Consider the following 19,090-nt stretch of genomic DNA (forward strand, 5'->3'; position numbering starts at 1 on the left):
TCACGTGACAGCACCGATAGACACTAAACCGACTGAATTGTGGACTGAATAACCGAACGCACTAGACGTTTGTTGATGCTGTGGCTGTGGTCCTGTGGTGGTTGTGTAAGGAAGTTTTGCAGCGAGCGTTGGCACAAGACAGGATTGCTTGTGATCACCTTCCGTGATTCGTTTTATTTCCGGTAGCAATGTCAGGCGCCGACTCCGGGATCGAGACGGGCAGCGAAAGCAACGGCAGCACCACAATGTCCGTGGAATCTCCTCCGAGAGTGAACAACGATCCAGTGAGACTTCCTGTATTTTGTGTTTCTCTATTGACCCAAATAATCCATACACGAACCTAAGATTGCCCTCGCTGTAAAGAGAATGTGTCGAATTAAGGTCAATTGACACGCACATAACGATGTTCTGCCCTCCAGCAACCACCGTGTTGTCTGCTCGACCAAAAACGCTTTAGTTGCTAGGCCAACCTTTCCTGCTTTCATAATCGCGCAGCTTCTGAGGCTTTTGCAATTTGTGACAATCGCCGTGACGTCTTGTGAAACACAACACTTTACTAGGAAATAATAATGATAAAAAAAAAAAGTCGAGGCGAGCTAGCACACGCGATCTGCAAAAATTCCTTTTTCGCCACATTTTTTTTTTTTTTTTTTTTTTTTGCAATATGCATTGCAAGTTTGTGACTTTGGCCTAATAACGTACAGTTCCTACTGCTGCTTCTAAAAAGGCGATGAGTTCACAAGCTGCGCGGATGAGCATCAAGCAAATGGGAGAGCCAGTCGATCAACGAATGTCGATCACATTGCAAGCCGAGAAGAAACATTGTGTCCAGAAATCATTGGTTAAATCCCTATGTTAATTCGTACATAATCAGAGCGTGAATTCATGTAACTTTCAAAGTGTGTGCTACTTCGACTAACTGTCTCGGAATGCAAACAGTAATGAAATCACTGTGCACAAATTTAACAAGTAAAAAAGAATGAACCATGCTCACTTCTCTTATCTGTTTTTTAATGTATTATATTCATTAAACTGATGATCCGCGCCAGTTTTGTTACAGGTAACGGTGTTACATTGGCCATGCAAAAGCTGGAGTTGTTCACCTGACACAACTTTTTCCGTGTTTTACGAGTGTTGAAATTATAAGGTGCAAGGGAGAGGCACGGGCATGAAGTAGACTGGAAAGTGCTATTTAAGGTGAGCTAGTTGGTTCAACAAATTTAAATTATAAAGTGCAAGGGACAGACGCAAGCATGAAGTAGCACTGTCCTGTCTATTTCATGTCCGTGTCTGTCCCTTGCGCTTTATAATTACAATATGTTGAACCAACCAGCCCACCTTAATATTTTAGTTTTGCGAGTGCTTTGTTTGCAGTCGTCCACAAATAGCTGAAGATAACGGGTCATCACTGTTGTTTACAAATGTACAGTGCTCACAGCTGTTAAATGGACTGCGCACTCAGCTGAAGAAACTAGTTCTGCTGCCTGCTGGCACAGTCTGGAAACACCGTGTCGCCGTTCGTTTCTCATGTTCCAATCTCAATTTTGTTGTTAGATGGTCCTGATTTAAAGGGATACCATTTAAAGGGGTAACACTGGCAACATTTTGAGTTACCCCAAACGTACTACATTTGCTTAATACCCAGCCTTTACTCTTTTTGGCATGCCATTTGGTATCTGTCAATTCACGAGTTATTGCAAAATTGACGAACGAAATCGATGCCGAAACTAACGTTCAAACATAACCGCGCTGTTCGGTGCCATGACGTCACTGGCAGGCAGGCTTGCAGGTCAAACAGGCAGCCTAAAGAACAAGAGTGTGCCGTGCATTTGTTTCGTGCTACCGCGTGAGTGCCGGAGCGAGCTTGTAAAGCGTTCATTTGACATTATCAAACCTCCCATAATCAGTTGGGAACAAATGCCACTGCCTAAACAGTGGACCCCTGCCTGCCGCTTGCGTCGCTTCTTCATTGTTGCCAGTATGGACTTCCAGTTTGAAAAGAGAAGTGGGCACCAAAATTTGAAAATTTAATAACTTCACAAAAGAAAAAAAAGTATGCTGTCCTCATAGTTAGGTCACTATATACTTCATCTCACCATAACTTGGCAAACGGCGAAGGCTATGGTCACAGTGAGCCAATTGGCACATCGGAGGAAGGCGGGGAACTACACTCCCTCACTAGCTGTGCGCTGCTGTGCTGTCGTATTCACGGGTGGGAGAGAAAAGAAAGCCACTTTTGTATGAATTTCGAGTGGCAGGCTAATCTTTAAGGGGAACAAAAGCGATGCCTGGGACACACAAGAGAGGGTTGGGGAAAGAGGGGAGTTCCTCCTTCCCCTCTTCTCCAGCTGCTTGGATTACTCGCGCCGCCGTGCCTTCGATGAGGGCTGGCACGTGACTCGCCTCCTTTGCCCTGATTGGCTTGATGGAATTCATTGCGTTCGCTCTTTGCCAAGTTTAAGGTTGAAAAGAAGTATATAGTTCAGTGACGTGTGTCGGTGTGCTTGGACAATTTCAAATCAAATTGAAAACCTTGAAAAAAAAATGCTAGAGTATTGTTTTAACAGTTGCATGCACCATACTTGTTTGCGGGTGGGGGGCACGTGACAAACCGCACCACACCTGCAGCCGGAACCGCCCCGGCACCCCAGCGAGGAAGACAGTGGCGCGCCGGTGGCACCGGAGGCCCCAGCGGGTCTCTGCTTCCAGAATGTGGTGCCGCTGCCCGACCAGAACGGCTACAGCTGCCTGCAGGAAGGGGGCCTGCTCTACGACGAGCCGTCGCGCCACCCGTGCGTCGGCAAGATGCGTCACGCCCACCGCAAGGGCGTCCGCTGGTGGCCCAACTCGTGTCTTAAGGGCAGGGACGTCCTCAGTGAGTCGTCCCCCCGTTACTTGCGACTTTGGCGACCCGTGGGGGGATGCCGCTCGCGACCACTGTGGCAGCGGAAACTGGGTCGTGCCGCGCCGTCTGCCGGCTCGACCGATTCCACCTCAAAGATGCAAGGCCTGCGCGTGATGTCGTCGTTAATGGATCCGCGACACGCCACAAGCAGCAAACGCGCCGGAGCTCGACCAGAGCCGTTGCAAGTTGGCAGACGCGTCAGTTTTGGCGTCGCTGCGAGCTAGCAATGCGCTCATTGTGAGACGCTGCAAGCCGCACCGGTGGTGATGGTAGCACAAACTGGGTTAGCGCTGCATGGATACACTATTGATGACGCTCGTCTATTTGCCGGGACTCTACCTACCGACCACCAGGATTGTGATACGCAACCACGCGACACGCCAAATCCCATGACGTAGTGGACCGATCTCGCCAGGCGTTCGGCGCACGCCTGACTCCGCCATAACTTTAGCTCGCGGGAGGCAGATGGCAGCACTCATGCCGTCTACTGCTCTGCATGCGCGAAGCTGAGGCGACGTCGCACATGGAGAGAGGCTAAAGTTCCCTCGACGCACTGCGGCAACGGCGGCATGGCTAAACTGGCTGGTGAGATTGGTCTGTTTGTTGCTACTTATGGACCACTTTCAGTGCGTGGGTGGTGTGTTCAGTGCCTCACACCATACTTTCATTTCGCTTCTTCTGTTGGACGAGCTTCCTCTTATGCTTTTCGCGGACTGATGGAAGGACGGAGGAATCGATGCATACAGCTTTTGATATTTACAGTTAAACTCTACCTAATATTTGAAACTATAAGGTTAAGCCTTTTGATAGTAATTCTGATAAAAACCTCAATCCGTGTGACGGAAGTGCCTCTTTAAACTGGGTAACTGCGCCTCCTGCCAAATGAAAGGGCACCATTTTTAGGAAAGGGTGCTTCCTGGTTTCTTGCAACAGAATCTTGAACTGTCACCTCGTTTAGGTCGCTTGCAGCAGAAGATGGGCGTCATGCCAGTGGACTGAACACTGAGCTGGCTTGTGATCGCCGATCACTTAACAGCGTATATACTCCTAGCACGCTTGTAGGTTCTCCAGTGTTAAATGCAAATGTGTTTCTTCTTCCTTCTCAAGAAAATGTGTTCTTTTTCTAAACCATAAACTCCCATCAAGCGAAAGTGTTGTTTGATATCAGTTTCGCGATGGTGACATGTTTTTAAACGGTTATGCAGAAATTATACTTTCCATAACCAGATGAAGGGCGACCCTGCAAAATTATATTTCAGCGAGGCTGGAAATTCTTTATTGTCTTCCTTTTCTTTCTTGAGTGGGAGAGGGGAAAGCTCCTTCAATACAAGCTTTAGGTACCAAACTGACCTTCAAGAACCCACCTGCAAGTTCTTGGATTTGTTTCAAATCCGAGATCCTTGGGTTTTAGACAAATGGAATAAAAAAGAACCAAGTAACCTCTATTCGGTCCCATGCACATTTCTATAGCAAGGACGCAAATGGAGGTAGGATGATTGACATGGCAGTGCACTGTGTCCCATCTTTGTGATGCTTTGCAAGATTCAGCAGCGGCATTCCCGTCTTCTCTTGCAGGCGAGCGCAAGTTGAGGATTGGGGCTATCACAAACAAGGTAGACCTGGGTGAGTGAACACTATTTTTGGAAGTCTAGTACAAGCTCTTTTGTTTAGACAAAACACTTTGCACAAGGGCTTACCCCTCTGGAAACAAGCTAATAAATAAAAAAAAGTGTTCATTGTCGTTTACGTAGAACACTCCTAAATGGGTTGATGTGTGTCTGAGCGCTTGGTATCATTTGTTTAGTGAGCAGTTTCATTGTTGGTGCCGTTTAATTCCTTGTTTTCTTTTTGTATTCTTTTTTAAAGACTTGCACACACTTTTGTGGAGAGATGTGTCGAGGGTGAACAACGAGTGTGTCGAAAAGATATCGACCTCACGCATCAAGAATACGACGTGGCTTGTTGGGTCCCGCATTTAGGGCTTGGTTTGTCGCCAACCATTCCCCAACCAGACAGACTTCTGTCAGATGTTTACATTCAAGGCACGGCTTGAACATCATTGATCTGACAGCATCATAAATTTCGACAATTCAAGGCACGGCTTGAACGTCATTGATCTGACAGCATCGTAAATTTCGACACGGCAAATGAAGACAGACGAATACATTCCTTCGGTGTTCTCGAAATACTGCAAAAACCCTTAATGTTCGCGAGCCCCTAATTTCCGCGAATTTCGCGACTTGTAAAATATGCAAACTTCAGTGCGCCCAAATATTTCTATTGTCTGCACAGGCGAATTCCAGCCTTCAGAATTAGCGAAATTTAATGGTCGCAAATATTCCGTAATATAGCCCACCTGAAAGCGAAAGGAAATCGGGTGAAAATCTGGAGCGGGCTAACTTTCGGTCTGTTATCAAAAGAAAAAAAAGCTGAAAAATGCTAGTTTTAAACTTTGTGATCTTTGTGAGCTGCGAAACTTGTGATTGTGATTGCAGGGAGGGGCAATGAACCAAAGACGACTGGCTGTATAAGCTTTTCGGTCAGCAATGTTCGCTTATCAACTGTCGTGGCTAAGTAACACCCTTTCTGCTGAAGTCTCCATTGGCTAGGGCCCTGCAATCACTAGAAGTGGGCTATCTTTCGGCGTTCCTGAAAATGAGCAAGTCCTGCCAAAAATAGGGGTGCGTTACCTTTCGGGGATGGGGCATCCCTTGGGATATTACAGTCTAAGCTTGTTGCAACAGACCTTGATTTTGACCAAGAATTCAGTCTGTTGTAAGAGGAGTATGTTGTATGCAGATATGAAGTTGAGTCAATGTATGTAGAGGAAAACCAACTGAACTTCACAAATCGGTATTTTATATCCAAATGTCTGTTGTAACCAGGTCTGTTGTAATGGGCTTAGACTGTACGGTAACCCCGCTGTCCAATTCGCTAAAAATCAGGGTCTCGAAAAGAAAGGGTTTTACAGTACTAGCACAAATGTTAAATTGGAGAGCTGCTTCCAAAGATAATGTAGTACCGTAAAATACCCCGGAAGTGCCCAGCTCGTTTATGCACCCACCATTAACATTTCCGAAACTTGGGAATTATGCAAATTGCACGTTAAGTGCCCGATTTGACCGAACAAGCGCCCATGTCTGGGGTTACCCAGTTTTCAGTGAAATTAGGGTGGGCACCACCCGGTATTTTACGGTATAAATGCACTTGAGCGGTAGTCCTAAATTTCACAGTTTGCAGCAGCGCCCATTATGCGATATGCCCCTTATGTTGCGGACGTAAATGCTAACAACCATGGTCTCTCTGTACATCATGCACTTCCGGGGGCGGGCAACATTGCAGTTCACCGGCTCTTGATGAACGGTGTCAACCCCCGCGCCGCGGACGAACGCCGCCGCACTGCGCTCCACTTTGCAGCCTGCAAGGGAAACCTGCTCATCGGTAAGTCTCGTGTAGGAATCTGGTCTCGTTTTCCTTTTTCTTACCAGTATGGGGATGTTTCCAAGCTGTTTGGGTCGTGTGCATGTTTTGTAGAAATGAGGGATACTATTCTCGTGTTCTGTTTTTAGTTAAGCATAAGCCCTGGTAAACATAGATTTTTTTGCCCGACACCGGAAATACTAAACGCAGAGAAACAGTGAATCTGTGGGAGAAAATAAGCCCCTAAGAAAACACCCCCAATTCGAAGAAAAATGAACCTCGAGAGTACAGAACCTTACACACAAACCATGTCCGGGAACACACGAAAGAATAAGCACATAGGGCAGAGCACAGAACACGACATCTATTAACTGGCAATGAACAAGAGTGACAAAGAACTGCCCCCCAAAAGGTGTCACCAAATCTTGGTAGGAGGGGGACAAAAATTGATGAAGGAAAGGGAAATGAGAAGAAAGCAAAAGAATTCTGTGTTTGGAAAGATGAGGTTACAAGCTTAAAAACTCTAGCATCACGTCGATATGTGAAGCAGTCTGGTAAGTTTGGGTTTCAGGAATTGAACTTTTGTCTACGTCCCTCTCCTTCCAAGGTTAGGTGATGCCTTTCGGAGAAGCAGTTCTCTGTCATTCTTGCCGTTGCTACTTGAAAGACGTCGCGCCCTGCGCTCCAATCGATGTGTTGATTCTTTTGCGTGTGTCTGAACCTTGCCAACGTCTAAAAGGTTTATGGGATGGCTGCAGGTTGCCGATGTTTCCCCTTACTACCACCAGGTGGCACCAAGAAGTGAGACAGACGCATTAGCCCTGTTCTATATTTTTGTGCACACATGACTGTATCTGCTATCTGCCCTTGATCGTACGATGGTCAGATTTTGAAGTTGTGTGTGTGCGTGGTCGTGTCTTGCAGTGAAAATGCTGCTCGAGTATGGCGCCAACCCGAACCAGAAGGACATTGTCGGCAACACCGCGCTGCACCTCGGTAATGCACTTTCCTTTCATGGTTTCCTGCTTTGCGAAATGCCACGGCCGTGCATAGTCTGTAGAGGCGGGTGCTCTTCCGCCAGCCGCTTCCGCTTGTTGCCCGTTGGTGTGTGATAAGAGCGTTCATATGACCTTCATTTACCGCTACCATGTTTCTACATGTGCCACTAAGTACTGTCCTAGGTCTTGTGTTAGTATACCTTGGTGAGACAGTTTTGCCTCGTCACATGCTGTTCAATAGAAAGGAAGACGAAAAACATGTCCTGTGAATGGCGGACAAAATTGGCAGTGCCGATTTTGCACAACTATAGCACCTCAGTGACGATGCCCTTGAGCATAGCTGGTCTAGTTGTGTTTTGTGTGTATGTTTGCACAGCCTGAAGTTAGTCTGCCACAACGGGCGACTTGTCTTTCAGCTGTAGTAGAGCAATTTAGCCAGTGCAGTACAACCGCTGACCTGGGGTTTTTAACGTGCACCCTGCAGTAGTGATGATACACGACTGCACGCCTGTATGATGCTCATCCAAGTCGAAATGGGAAGGGGTGGGAATCGAACCTAGGATCCCTGGGTTCTGCAGCGCAAGCTTTCGCTTTATGTGCTCCGAGCTAGTGTGCGCTAGCCCACTCGGCCACCGATCCCCCCAAAGCATGGTCCATTAGTGTCTGTTGAGTGTACCATATCTAACTGTGGGAAGCGCTAACATTCTTTTTCCCTCGCCTTAAATCGTTATCTCTCTTTTGTCACAAGCACCTTGCTTTGTACCCGTCAGCTTTGCTAGCTTCATTGGCATCCCTCTAGCCTTTAGAATGGACGTAACCTGAGACACTGGTTTGTGACCCAGAAGCTGCATGAGGTGCCCCCTTCTCGACTAGCATGCATTTTCAGTTTGAGAGTATTTTCCAAATATATGTAGTAACGCACTCGACTGCTCCTAAAGTTCACAGTTTGCAACTTTGTGCATTACGCAATACGCCACTTGTGTCGCAGACAAAATCTGCCCGGCACCATTAGCGAACTGTGACCATTGGGAGACGGTTACTATACAAGCTTCACACTTTCGGTGCTGTCCGAATATAATCGGTGCCTTCGGGTGGCATCGCACGCTCACCCTCCGCATTGCATTGACGTCATGGTTTGCCACATTAACCATTAAGAATTTGTGAATTTGTTACGTGTTAAAGGTGTGCGTGCTCAGTGTTGTTCTTCACTCTGTTACAGCCGTCTGCACTAGTCACACAGAGGTGATCACCCTACTCTTAAAAGCCGGTAAGCAACTCGAACGCGGGCAAGCATCAGGGTCCATGAATGTTTTTTCTAGCATGACCGCTGTTTAATGCAGTAGGCTCGCGATAATTCAGACTCGGCTATTTCATATTTCTGGTTAACTAAACAAATTTCAAAATTTTGATTGTCTTGCTATGCTTACAACGTACGGCGTTTTCGTGTAATTCATACTTTTTGTTTGTGAGGCCCCGTGGAGCACACTTCTTACCAAGCACCGGTGCACTGCAGAGAAGCAACACCCAGCGAGCTCACTTCCGCAGGTGTTTCTTGTCTGCAGTGTACCGGTGCTCAATGAGAAGCGCACTCAACAGGACTAATAGTCCACAATAGACAACTTCTTTGCTGAATGAACAAACTTAATTTTGCTTTTGAGGTGTCATGTGCTATCTAAACGGTCGATGAAGACAACATTTTTGAGGGATGGCTAAACTTATCTCATACATTTCACCAATGTTTCTTCGTGTAGCATACCTGCTTATGATTAGTAGGCCTGTATAGAGGAAATCATCAAATATCTGCTTAGTATGTGTAACCATCCATATAACAAATCATAATTTTATCTTGAACCATATTTAGATGTATTTCTGATAATTCAAACTTCTGATAAAAGAAAATCTGTGGCTTCCTAGAGTTTCAGTGAATGAGAGCCTACTGTATTAATGCTGCTAGGCAAGAGAGTGGTCATATCCACTCATCATTCAGTGTATTAGTGACAAAAGTCATTGATGGCTAGAATAACTTGAAGCACAAGGTACCTGCATCCTCCGTGGACACTCGTAGAAACAGACGGGGACATTCTTCACGTTTCAATTGTTGGAGTTTGTGGCCACCTTTCATGAGCCGCAGCTCAATTGACGATTCAAATCAGCCTAGAGACAATCACAACGGCAGATCGGGAAGAGCTAGACTAACGAGAGGTCTCATACATTTCACCAAAATTCACCCCAGAGGAGTAGCGTCTATTGAATAAAGATTCACTACCGAAAACGTAGACATATTTGACAAGAGTTTGTTAAGTTGGGTTAAAATAATGAAAGCCGTCTACTATTCCCTGTAACGCTGAATTAGAGCGCAGCTCTTGAGGAGGAGGAGGGAAGGGTACTGGGGGGGGTATACCCCTCCTCCTCACCTCCTCGTCCTGTCTGCTACTCCTCCCTCCAAGCGGCGTTGCTGTTGCCTCACGAGGGTCTTGTGACGCCACGGGGGTCACGTGACCTGACCCCCATGACGTCACGTGACCCCTGTGAGGTCACGTGACGATGATGTCATCGTGATGACATCATCATCATCGTCACTTATGTTGTCATTGTCATCATCATCATCATCGTCACTGATGACGTCATCAGTGACGTCACGTGTTTACGCAGTTACGCTGACGGCGACGCCGCTCAAGCTGGAAACAGGCACCTAAGAGCTGCGCCCTAATAATGAGAGACTAATGAGGTTGTTTTTTTTTATCATTAATCTCGGGGCAATACTTCCTCCTGGCAACTCACATTCTTCAGACAACCTATCTATCATGAAGACAGAATTTCACTCAAAATGTCGTTACAGTCGCCGACCGATTTTTCATACTCAAAGGGTACCCCGAAATTGTATGAATAATCGAGTGGTCCGAAAAATCGATTTCAGCCAAATTATCAAATTCCCGCGCATATTCTGCTGCGTATTGGCCACTTTCCTCTTGCTTGATGTGAACTTTAAGTTCTCGTGTAACTGCCGCTTTATATTGTTCACTTTTCACTCGTTTGTTTATCTGTCTTATCACGCTGCTGCGCCTTGTCGGCGCCTTCGTTAGCACAAACAGCGAAGTTGCAGTTGACGCCATTTGGCACTATTTGTAGACAACGTATAGTCCACCAAGCTCGCTCCAACACCAAGCCTATCGGCAAAAAACCTTTGTGCTTAAAGACCACAAGAACAGCGAACGGCCGCTCTGCTCGCAGTCGCAACTCGAAAAACACGGACCACAAGAACAACTGGAAGAACAATAAGAATGGGCAGATGGATGCCAAGTTAGCTTTAGCAGAACCGGTAAACCCAACTATAGCCTCAACCCAGCTTGTTTATTGCATAGGACGTGGTATCGAGGCTACAGGGCAAAATCAAAACAACCCAAATGGCAACAACTAAGCTCGCGGCGCAATCGCGGCAGCTGTTTTGTGGCTGTAAACTGAGGAAATCACGCAAATTATGTCGGAAATATCGAGGAATAAGTTTTCTGGCGTCCTAAATTTCAGTTTACGTTATACATTAACTCTATGGGGTGAGTGATGGTTCGGCGAAAACATTCGAGTAATCCAGCGTGTCCATAAAATCGGCATCCGAAAAATCTGTCGACGATTGTATCCGGCGTTGTGGCTGGTTACTTGAACGGCTTCAAGTCTGTAGCAGATCAGACGAGACAGCTGTACAGTAGAACCTCAATTTTTGGGTGGAAATAGTCGCTATACCAGTACCTCAAATGACTGTATAGACCGTTCCACTAGGGAGAGCGGAGAGAGAATAAATGCCCTCCCCCTCTCACCCCGAGCATCGTCTGCTCCGCCGAGTGGGCTGTACCTAACATTTGGCTGGGAATCAAACTCGGTTTAAAATCGCATCACTTTGGAAATTTCAAGCGCATATGCGCGGATTTTGATATGCAAGTTATCGTAAAAAGCTATGCTCGATTAAAAAAAAAAAAAAATCTAACCGAGTCTAATTGCGATGTTAACCTGCGTGCGAATAAAAAAAAAAGGAAAAACCGTGTCAGAGTGGCCGGTCGCTCGGCGAAAAGTAAATCCGGTTGCTGCAGCTATTCTACTACACGAAGTTCATTCTGGTGTAGGCCTTTAGCCACAATCAGGGGAAATCTGGAATAATAATTAAAAACATACTTTCCTGGGGCAAAAGATGCAGTGGTTGAGGTGCCGGCTGATTGCTATTGAAGTAATGGAACAAAGATACGCTTGTTGATCATTTACTGAAATAAAACAACAGAGTGCTAAAGGCTGATTTTGGAGTATAGCCATAAATATTCTAAGAACGCGAACCCCTTCATAATGGCAGCCACGAGTGAGAGTTCGATGTAGGTACATCCCGCCAGTACAGCCCAAAGATGGAGAACGGCAAGAACGGATGTGTGGAGAGGGCGCTGCGGTCTGACAAAATGGCGCCGCCCTGAGGGCGCTAAACGGAATGATCTATTACCAGTATCAAAAGTGGGCTCCAGCTCTGTTTCACTATATCCATATCTGCGCAACACCAGTTCACTAAAGAGCGGTCTACAGTGCAGGGGCGGTACGGCTGTGCTAATTGCGCCATTTTGACACATTTGCAATTTCCTGTGCCTAGCAGTGCCAAAAGCATGAAATCAACCAAAATTGTGCCATGCTGTGCCAAAGATTACTGTGACACTAGATTTAGCTGAGAGCGAAAGCGCGGCCGACAACCTTGGCTACTCCATTGCCAGGTGGCGCAAGCCGCCGCCCGATTCCTCGGTCAATTTGTATCTGTCCATTCATTCATCTATCCGATGGATTCAATGTACTATACACATTCATGCACCCTAAGCATTGTACCGTTGCATCATACATTGCACATGCTACGATGTACGATACAACGTAGCATGTAGCATCAATGTTCCCGAGTCGTGCCCCTTAATTTTTAATTGAAATTGGTTTCTAAAACAAAATATCCTTCTGTGTGCAATTTAAGGTATTTCACAGTAAGGTTCTATTCAATACTTTCCAACACTTGTAGTATAAACCTAGTTTGCTTAAATTGTAAATCATGGTACAACTGGCTAAGATGATTTCTTAAAACAATGTCACAATTACTCTTATGGTGCTCCAAATCACTGATTTTTTTGTCCTTACTGCTCCAAATGTAGATTTTCTGCTCCTAAGCTGCTCCAAAACCACTGTGGTCTGTCCTACCCCTGCTGTAATTCTCTTGTCAGGCCGACTGCTTAGGGATTAGAGCTGTATAACCTTTCCGAAGACTTATTCTGGTGTTTATATTATCAGAGTACAATTTCTCTTTGTTCTTTTGTACTGTTTTCTTGCACCGACAATCCGTGTGCCTTTGAAAAGGGGACCAAGGGCTCATCAAGCTCTCTCAACACAGCTTTTTCTCTTCTCCTCCCCCATTGACGGAATGTAGATGGAAACAGAATGAATGATTTACTATCAAGTTTGGGCATGGCGTGGCATTTTCCAGGGACAGACGTGAATTCCCTAGACAACTCCGGGCGTACCCCACTGCACCTTGCGCAGTCCAAACTGCGTCTGCTCCAGATGGATCTCGCAAAGTCTTCGGAGAGCCTTAAGCAGGAGGTCATGCAGGTACGAAGATCCGACATTCCGGGTTGGCTCGTAAAGAGCCGGGCAGTGCAAAGCGAAGGCGGTAAAGCAGACGTCCCGGTCCAATAAACAGTTGGGGTGCATCTTTGCCGTCAGGGAAGATCCTTAAAGCTTTTAAGGAATTCTCTCCCGAAAATTCCTCGAATGCTGAGGAATTTTCCTTAGCTTTTGTGCACTTTGCCTACAAGTTGGGGGATTCTCCCTAGCTGTTGAGGAATTTTCCCCAGCAGTTAAAAAAGCTTCCCTAACAGCTAAAAACAAAAAGATATTGAAGACATTTACAATTTTCTGTAACTCCGAATTAGAGTGCAGCTCTTGAGGAGGAGGAGAAGGGGAGGGTACGGAGGCGAGGTTATGCCCCCCTCCCCCTGCGCGCAGAATTTCAAATAAATCTCTCGCCGTTAATATTGCTCTTTTTTTTTGCATAAAATTTGTTTTTTGATGTGTGTGTCCCAACGAGACTGTTTAAAAAAAGTATTTCTTTTATTTTCAGGGGCCCTTTAACAGAAAATTTTGCCACTAAATTTAGCAAAGAAATTTTGCGAAAATTTTCCTGCTAAATTTAGCAGAGAAATTTTACCAAAATTTTCCCGCTCGATTTTGCGGGAAATTTAGCTAAAATTTTCCCACTAAATTTAGAGGGAAATTTTTTCATAATGCAATGCACGGTTAAGCCTGCTTGCATTATTTCCATAATGCAACGCGCACAGTTACACCAACGGCAACGCCGCGAAACCCGGAAATGGGCGCCTAAGAGCTGCGCTCTAAAACAGCTGGGAAACTCTTTAGAAAAAGGTTATAGAATTGTTTACCCGGCTTGAAACGGAGCAACTTGTCCAACCATTTCGATGTTGCAACACTTGCAACACGGGTCCCCCGCGTTCGCATGCAACATCCGTTGAAACTTGATTCGCTACATTTAGTCATCATCACCATTAAAATCACGATTGTTTTGCACTATTTAGATGCAGACTTACGCATTAAAATGTTTTTATATCTTGCGATATCGAAGCTAGCAAGCTCGGGCTGGAGGCAGGAGAATTGCGACTCCTCCCTGCTATCTTCATTCTTCTAGTGATTGTAAAGAACAACTCCTCAGCAATCTTGAAATGGCAGGAAAAATTGCCCTTCTCAAGTGGGGTTGGAGAATCCCCTACCATTTTCGGGGAGCCCATTAGGAAATCTATGTCATTCCCTAACAGGTTTGGGGAATAGTTTTTTCGCAACACGTCATCACGGATCGACACGAGGAATTAAACGTTTCCTGCCATTTGTGGCACGTTGCTGCGTGTCGTCGAGCTACCAACGGACTTTGAAGCCGATGAGCAAACGACCGTGCCATTCCCTCTTCCGACGACGCAGGTGATCGAGATGATGCAGGTGTACCTTCAGAGGAGCGGCAAGTCTGCCGAATGCGACCTCCTCGGCACCTTCTCAACGAGAATCCGCCTACATCAGACGCGCCAAGAGGTATGTGTAGCGGCGAGTGCGTCGATGCTTTTGGAAGTTCACGTCCCAAGCTACCCCTGTGTTCGTGCCCAAGCTGTAGCAAGCACTCTCGTGCTGTCATTGAAAGCTGCTGAGGATAAGCTTTGCTGTGGCGCTGCGCAAGTTACAACGTGCTGTCGACTCGTTCAAGGTTATGGTTTCGACGCAGAATCGCTTTCTAATGGAAGCAAATTCATATTTCGTAACTTTGGCTATTTCTTTCTGACTGTTTATCAAAATTGTGTCATGTGCGTGCTTATCGCGTTTTCTTTTTCTAGATGTCGGTAGCAGGAAGCCCTAAAACTACTACTCGATATGTCTACGAAAAATCGTGCAAGAACTTGACTATGTTTTTTTTTTCTAGAGCTTGTCGTTGTGTTGACGAACTTACACGACCGTGACTACCGTTTTCAGGTGGACAATGACGTGCAAGATTTGCTCTCTAGCCTAGCTCACCTGAGTTTACACAAGACCTGAGCGTGCACCCAAAACAACAGATGGACGTCAAACCCTCGTGCCCCGCCGCAGGCCCTGCAAACTCAGAGCAACTCCCAACCTGAAGACAAAAAGCAGAGAAAGCCATTCAAGGGTTTTCGGACACCAGTTTTCATGGGCGTCTCGAAGTCTCCATCACCCCGTGAATCTGCTACAAACGCGACCGTGCAGTTTTCTTGTTTTTTTTTTCCCCTGTTCATGCCATTCTCCGATTGGACGAGTACGAAACCTTCGCCGGCACTTCACATCGGGCCAAGGAGAGTGTTGGGTTCCGGTGTGTGAGCCAACTTAATTGGAGACTGCACCTTATTTTGCCGGTATTAGCATTGTTCGCCTGCTAAGACCTCATTTACGCAGACTGCAAAATTAAGTCCAGCTCTAAGTGGCTTCATCACGCCTGAGAGAGGGCAAAGTTTTGTTTTTCTATTTCGCGGGAAGTGGTGATATCGGTAAGTGGGCCAGTTCAGACTTAGTCGTCTGCTCGTCTGAATTTCTCGTGTGTGCGAACCAATCAAGTGACGCGAGCGACCCACATGATCTTGTGCTCCGCACGTCGTTGAAAAATCACACTATGTGCTTCTCAGATGCGAATGGCTCGGAGGCCACGCCCCTTACAATCAAAACGGAGGCAGGGAAGCGCTAGATTCCGTGCAGCAGCTCCGTGATTTAAAACGGACCTTGCATCCTTGTGAAACGAGCATGTGCGGTATGCGTAAATATAAGTTACGTGTTGTTTAATGAAGTGCGAGAGGTATTTCACTCTAATGTGAGATTCCATCGTCAAGAACAGCTCGCAGCCGACACAGCTAGCCAGGACAGTTTCGGCTGCTTCCATCCTATCTGCCACTTTGGTTCTTCAGCTGTGGTTATTTGACGCCGTGTGAGAACTCCTCGTAAACTACCGTTTAAATTACGTCTTGTGCACTATATAATGCCATTATACTCGCTGTAGTCGTAATAAGGTATGGCTAGAGTGGCATATACAGTTATTATGGGTGAGACTACAGTGCTGGCAGAAGTACCTTTATGACCTTGTTCCCCTCAGGCAGACAAACAAACAATACTGACTACTAGCGTACCCGGTTGATGCGAGAAATCTTTATCATTACTTCTTGTGCAGAAGCATACTCTTATAACATCTGTTGGTGATGCTTGAGCTTGTAAGTAGTGATGCCGGGACATTTTGTGGAGGTTCGACTGGTTTGGCTAACCTTCTATCTTTCTGCAAATTTTGACGAATGGCCCCGGCTTCTACACAAAAATTTCAAAATTTGGTACACAAATAAATTGGGTAGTTTTGTTTTATATTTTACAAAATGATTACCAATGTCTAAACAATATGAAAGTGACAAAAGGTACTTTTAATGATTGCGTTAATTCGTAATGCAACCAGTGAAGCAATACATACGACAAATATTGCACTTTTCCACCGCCAGAGGGTGTTAGTTCGTTTTCAAATTTGCGCGCCTCTGCACACTGAAGTCGAACTTGGTCGAGCCCGAACTTCGGCGGGTTCGCGGCATCCCTACGCCAGGTGGCGCAAGTCACCGCCCAATTCAAAGGACTTGGCAGGGTGTCCCTTTTAGATGATCAGCCTCCAGCACACGCTCGCTGGAGGCTGGACAACTGAAGGATCTGAAAAAAATAGTTAGGGTGCGCAGGCAAGCTGGTGTAAGTTTACCATTTTGTAGACACCCTGAGACTGGGTGAAGGATCTGCCTGCCCTGCCATTCTCGGTTGTTTGCAGAATGGGAACAGGTTGTCGTGGTGGTCCTTCTGGGAAACAAGTGTTAAACATTGTGCGCGAAGTGTCTGTGGTGTGACTCGTCTGCGACCTTGTGGAATCTCGACGGTTACAGTGATATCCTTGTGACGTTTCCTGGTGATATTTCGTAAGAGTTCAACAGAAATCATAATCGCATGGGCAACCACCATCACCTAAGTGTGCCGCCCCGCCTTTTGTACTTAGATGGAATAAATGTTTTTGAGTCGTATATTGAAGTTTCTTTATCCGCAGGTAACTGTCGTCGTGTTTCTAGTATTTCCAACATCGAAGTTGTCACATGGAGCGTCTCGTTGGACACAAAGTTAGAACCGGAAGTTTGCGGAGCACGCCGATCGAACTTCGTCGACAAAAGCACAGCGTCATCATCCTAAGATTCCAATCTGCACGCTCCGTAAACTTCAATAACTTCATTCCCAACTTTGTGTATGATGAGTCTAGGGTCAAACGTGATGATCTTTTAATTTTTCTTGTAAAGATAAATGTTAGAATTTGACACTACCTTCGGGACTCGACGGCACGGGTGCTGCGGTAGCATGAAGCTGGGCTACTTTCCACCGCAACTTGGAGCACAGTGGATGTCGCGTGTGCGAGTCAAAGGCGTTGATCCCATGAGCTAGTCCCGCTGGCGAGCGTAGCCTCCAAACCTAAACGATAGCGCTCAAGAACCGAATGTAGAAGTCTAACCTTCATGTATATGCTAGTGTCGGGTCAAGAGAACCACCAGTATGAGTAAGCCAAGTCACATGTCCACACTACTCCAGCATGCAACTTAGGGGTTTGCTCAGAAAGTCGTTGGACTGAATCTCGGCTGTCCATACGGGACGCGATTTGTGTCGCGCACATTCGGAGGGTGTTATCCAAAGTTTTTTTTTTTTTTTTTTTTTTTTGCTGAAAATTTGGGATTTGCGTGAGTTTATTTTTTATTTAGGCTCCTAAGTTTTTGATATTTGGTGTTTATTTTGCTGTGTTCTTATATGTTAAAAATTCAAAAACATAATAAATAAAGTCCGGGTACCATGACCCATTGTTCTGAAGGAACCTCGACGTGCTAAAAGGCTAGCCCCTTCTGTCAGTAGTTCTAGATTTCGAAGGAAACTGAAGTGGCATCTCCTCATGTCCGCTGACCCTGTGCTCTTATAAACTTTATTTGTAAAACACCGCCTTTTTTGCTTTTTGTTTTGTCGTTGTGCCCCCCGAAATTCGGAGTTTTTCAGATAAATCTGAATTGACAGAAAATTTACCGGCGAGTGTTTTTCTCGGATTTATCCGAAAACACGGAGCCCTAGTGATAACTACTCTGTTATTTTCCAAGTACGCGAGCGCACGGTCGCTGTCGCGTTCCAAGGCGGACCGCACGGAGGAAGGCCTACATGCTACCGTCCGGCAGGGGTGATCCAGTTGGGCCATTTTGCTAAATTCCCGCTTGTCTGTTACCGTGCCGTCGCACCCAAAGGGAAAACTCATACGAAACTGCGTCGAAGCATTTTTCAGCGAACAAATAGTTTTTTTTTTAAGAGTTTTGGTTTTCGCCTATGGGAATCCAGTAGGGTTTGACCATCCCATACGAAAATGTCAGATTCAGGCCGGAATGAAAAATGCCGGTTCCAGTTTGTATCCAGCCTGGAACCGCGCGTCTCCAGCCCTAATTTTAAACCCAGGCGGTGCTCCGCCGGAATCCACGATTTGCAAAAAAAGCTGCTGCGCATGCGCGAGCAGAGTGTTTGGTTGGAAAACGAATGGGCGTGCCGGCTATTCCTAGGCTGCGACAGAGGCGGGGAAGCAAGCGCGGGAGCGAGTAGGGCCGGGCGAGAGCTCGCGGACGGACAGCTTGCGTGCACGAGCTTTACGCCCATGTGTTTCAAGGCAAACCAAAACTATGCATCACGAAGCCTAGTTGTTTTCCAACCACCTTCCAGCCTCGCACCCATGTTTCCGGCGTTGCGCGATAGGTGGCGCGTACTAGCTTCTAATATGTATATGTGAGACGGAGGCGGCTACGTTGGGCCTTCGTTTCAACGCCAAAAAGTCGGCAGTCCTTCAATTAGCCGGGTCCGATGAGGCTAAATTAAACAGTCTGGTGCTGAACGGCGAGCAAGCACAAGTACAGGAGTCGTACAAATACCTGGGAGTTGTACTGACCAACAAGCCGGAGTACTTGTCCGATCATTACTCCCACCTCCGACAGGCAGCCGTGCGAGGTACGAATGTGCTCCGAAAACGTAATCTTTGGAGTTGCAATCGTTTTCTGGTGACTCGCGAACTCTGGAAGGCGGTTGTGGTGCCTGGACTAACCTTCGCCAACGCGGTTCTTTGTGTCCCTGGCACAGTGCGGGAAGTAATGGAACGTCGTCAACGAGAGGTCGGGAG

General features: G+C 46.4%; 1 protein-coding gene across 1 annotated transcript; it reads left to right on the top strand.

Moving 5' to 3' along the window:
• The first annotated feature begins 65 nt into the window (after window positions 1–65).
• Window positions 66–16,931, top strand: LOC115331698 (ankyrin repeat domain-containing protein 54). Its single transcript, XM_029993899.4, has 9 exons — window positions 66–284; window positions 2,629–2,875; window positions 4,481–4,528; window positions 6,248–6,346; window positions 7,250–7,321; window positions 8,543–8,590; window positions 12,812–12,936; window positions 14,317–14,424; window positions 14,857–16,931. Exons 1-9 carry the CDS (start codon window positions 189–191, stop codon window positions 14,917–14,919), a joined length of 906 nt encoding a protein of 301 aa, XP_029849759.3. The 5' UTR covers window positions 66–188; the 3' UTR covers window positions 14,920–16,931.
• Window positions 16,932–19,090: the final 2,159 nt, after the last annotated feature.

The sequence above is a fragment of the Ixodes scapularis genome, unplaced genomic scaffold, assembly GCF_016920785.2.
Source record: "Ixodes scapularis isolate PalLabHiFi unplaced genomic scaffold, ASM1692078v2 PGA_scaffold6__148_contigs__length_123643588, whole genome shotgun sequence".
Lineage (NCBI taxonomy): Eukaryota > Metazoa > Arthropoda > Arachnida > Ixodida > Ixodidae > Ixodes > Ixodes scapularis.

Bases quoted from the DNA above. Each gene is read 5' to 3' on its own strand.
- LOC115331698 (XM_029993899.4), top strand. From the start codon at position 189: ATGTCAGGCGCCGACTCCGGGATCGAGACGGGCAGCGAAAGCAACGGC. The intron at 2,876-4,480 runs GTGAGTCGTCCC...CTTCTCTTGCAG, and splicing joins TAAGGGCAGGGACGTCCTCA to GCGAGCGCAAGTTGAGGATT. The intron at 6,347-7,249 runs GTAAGTCTCGTG...CGTGTCTTGCAG, and splicing joins CAAGGGAAACCTGCTCATCG to TGAAAATGCTGCTCGAGTAT.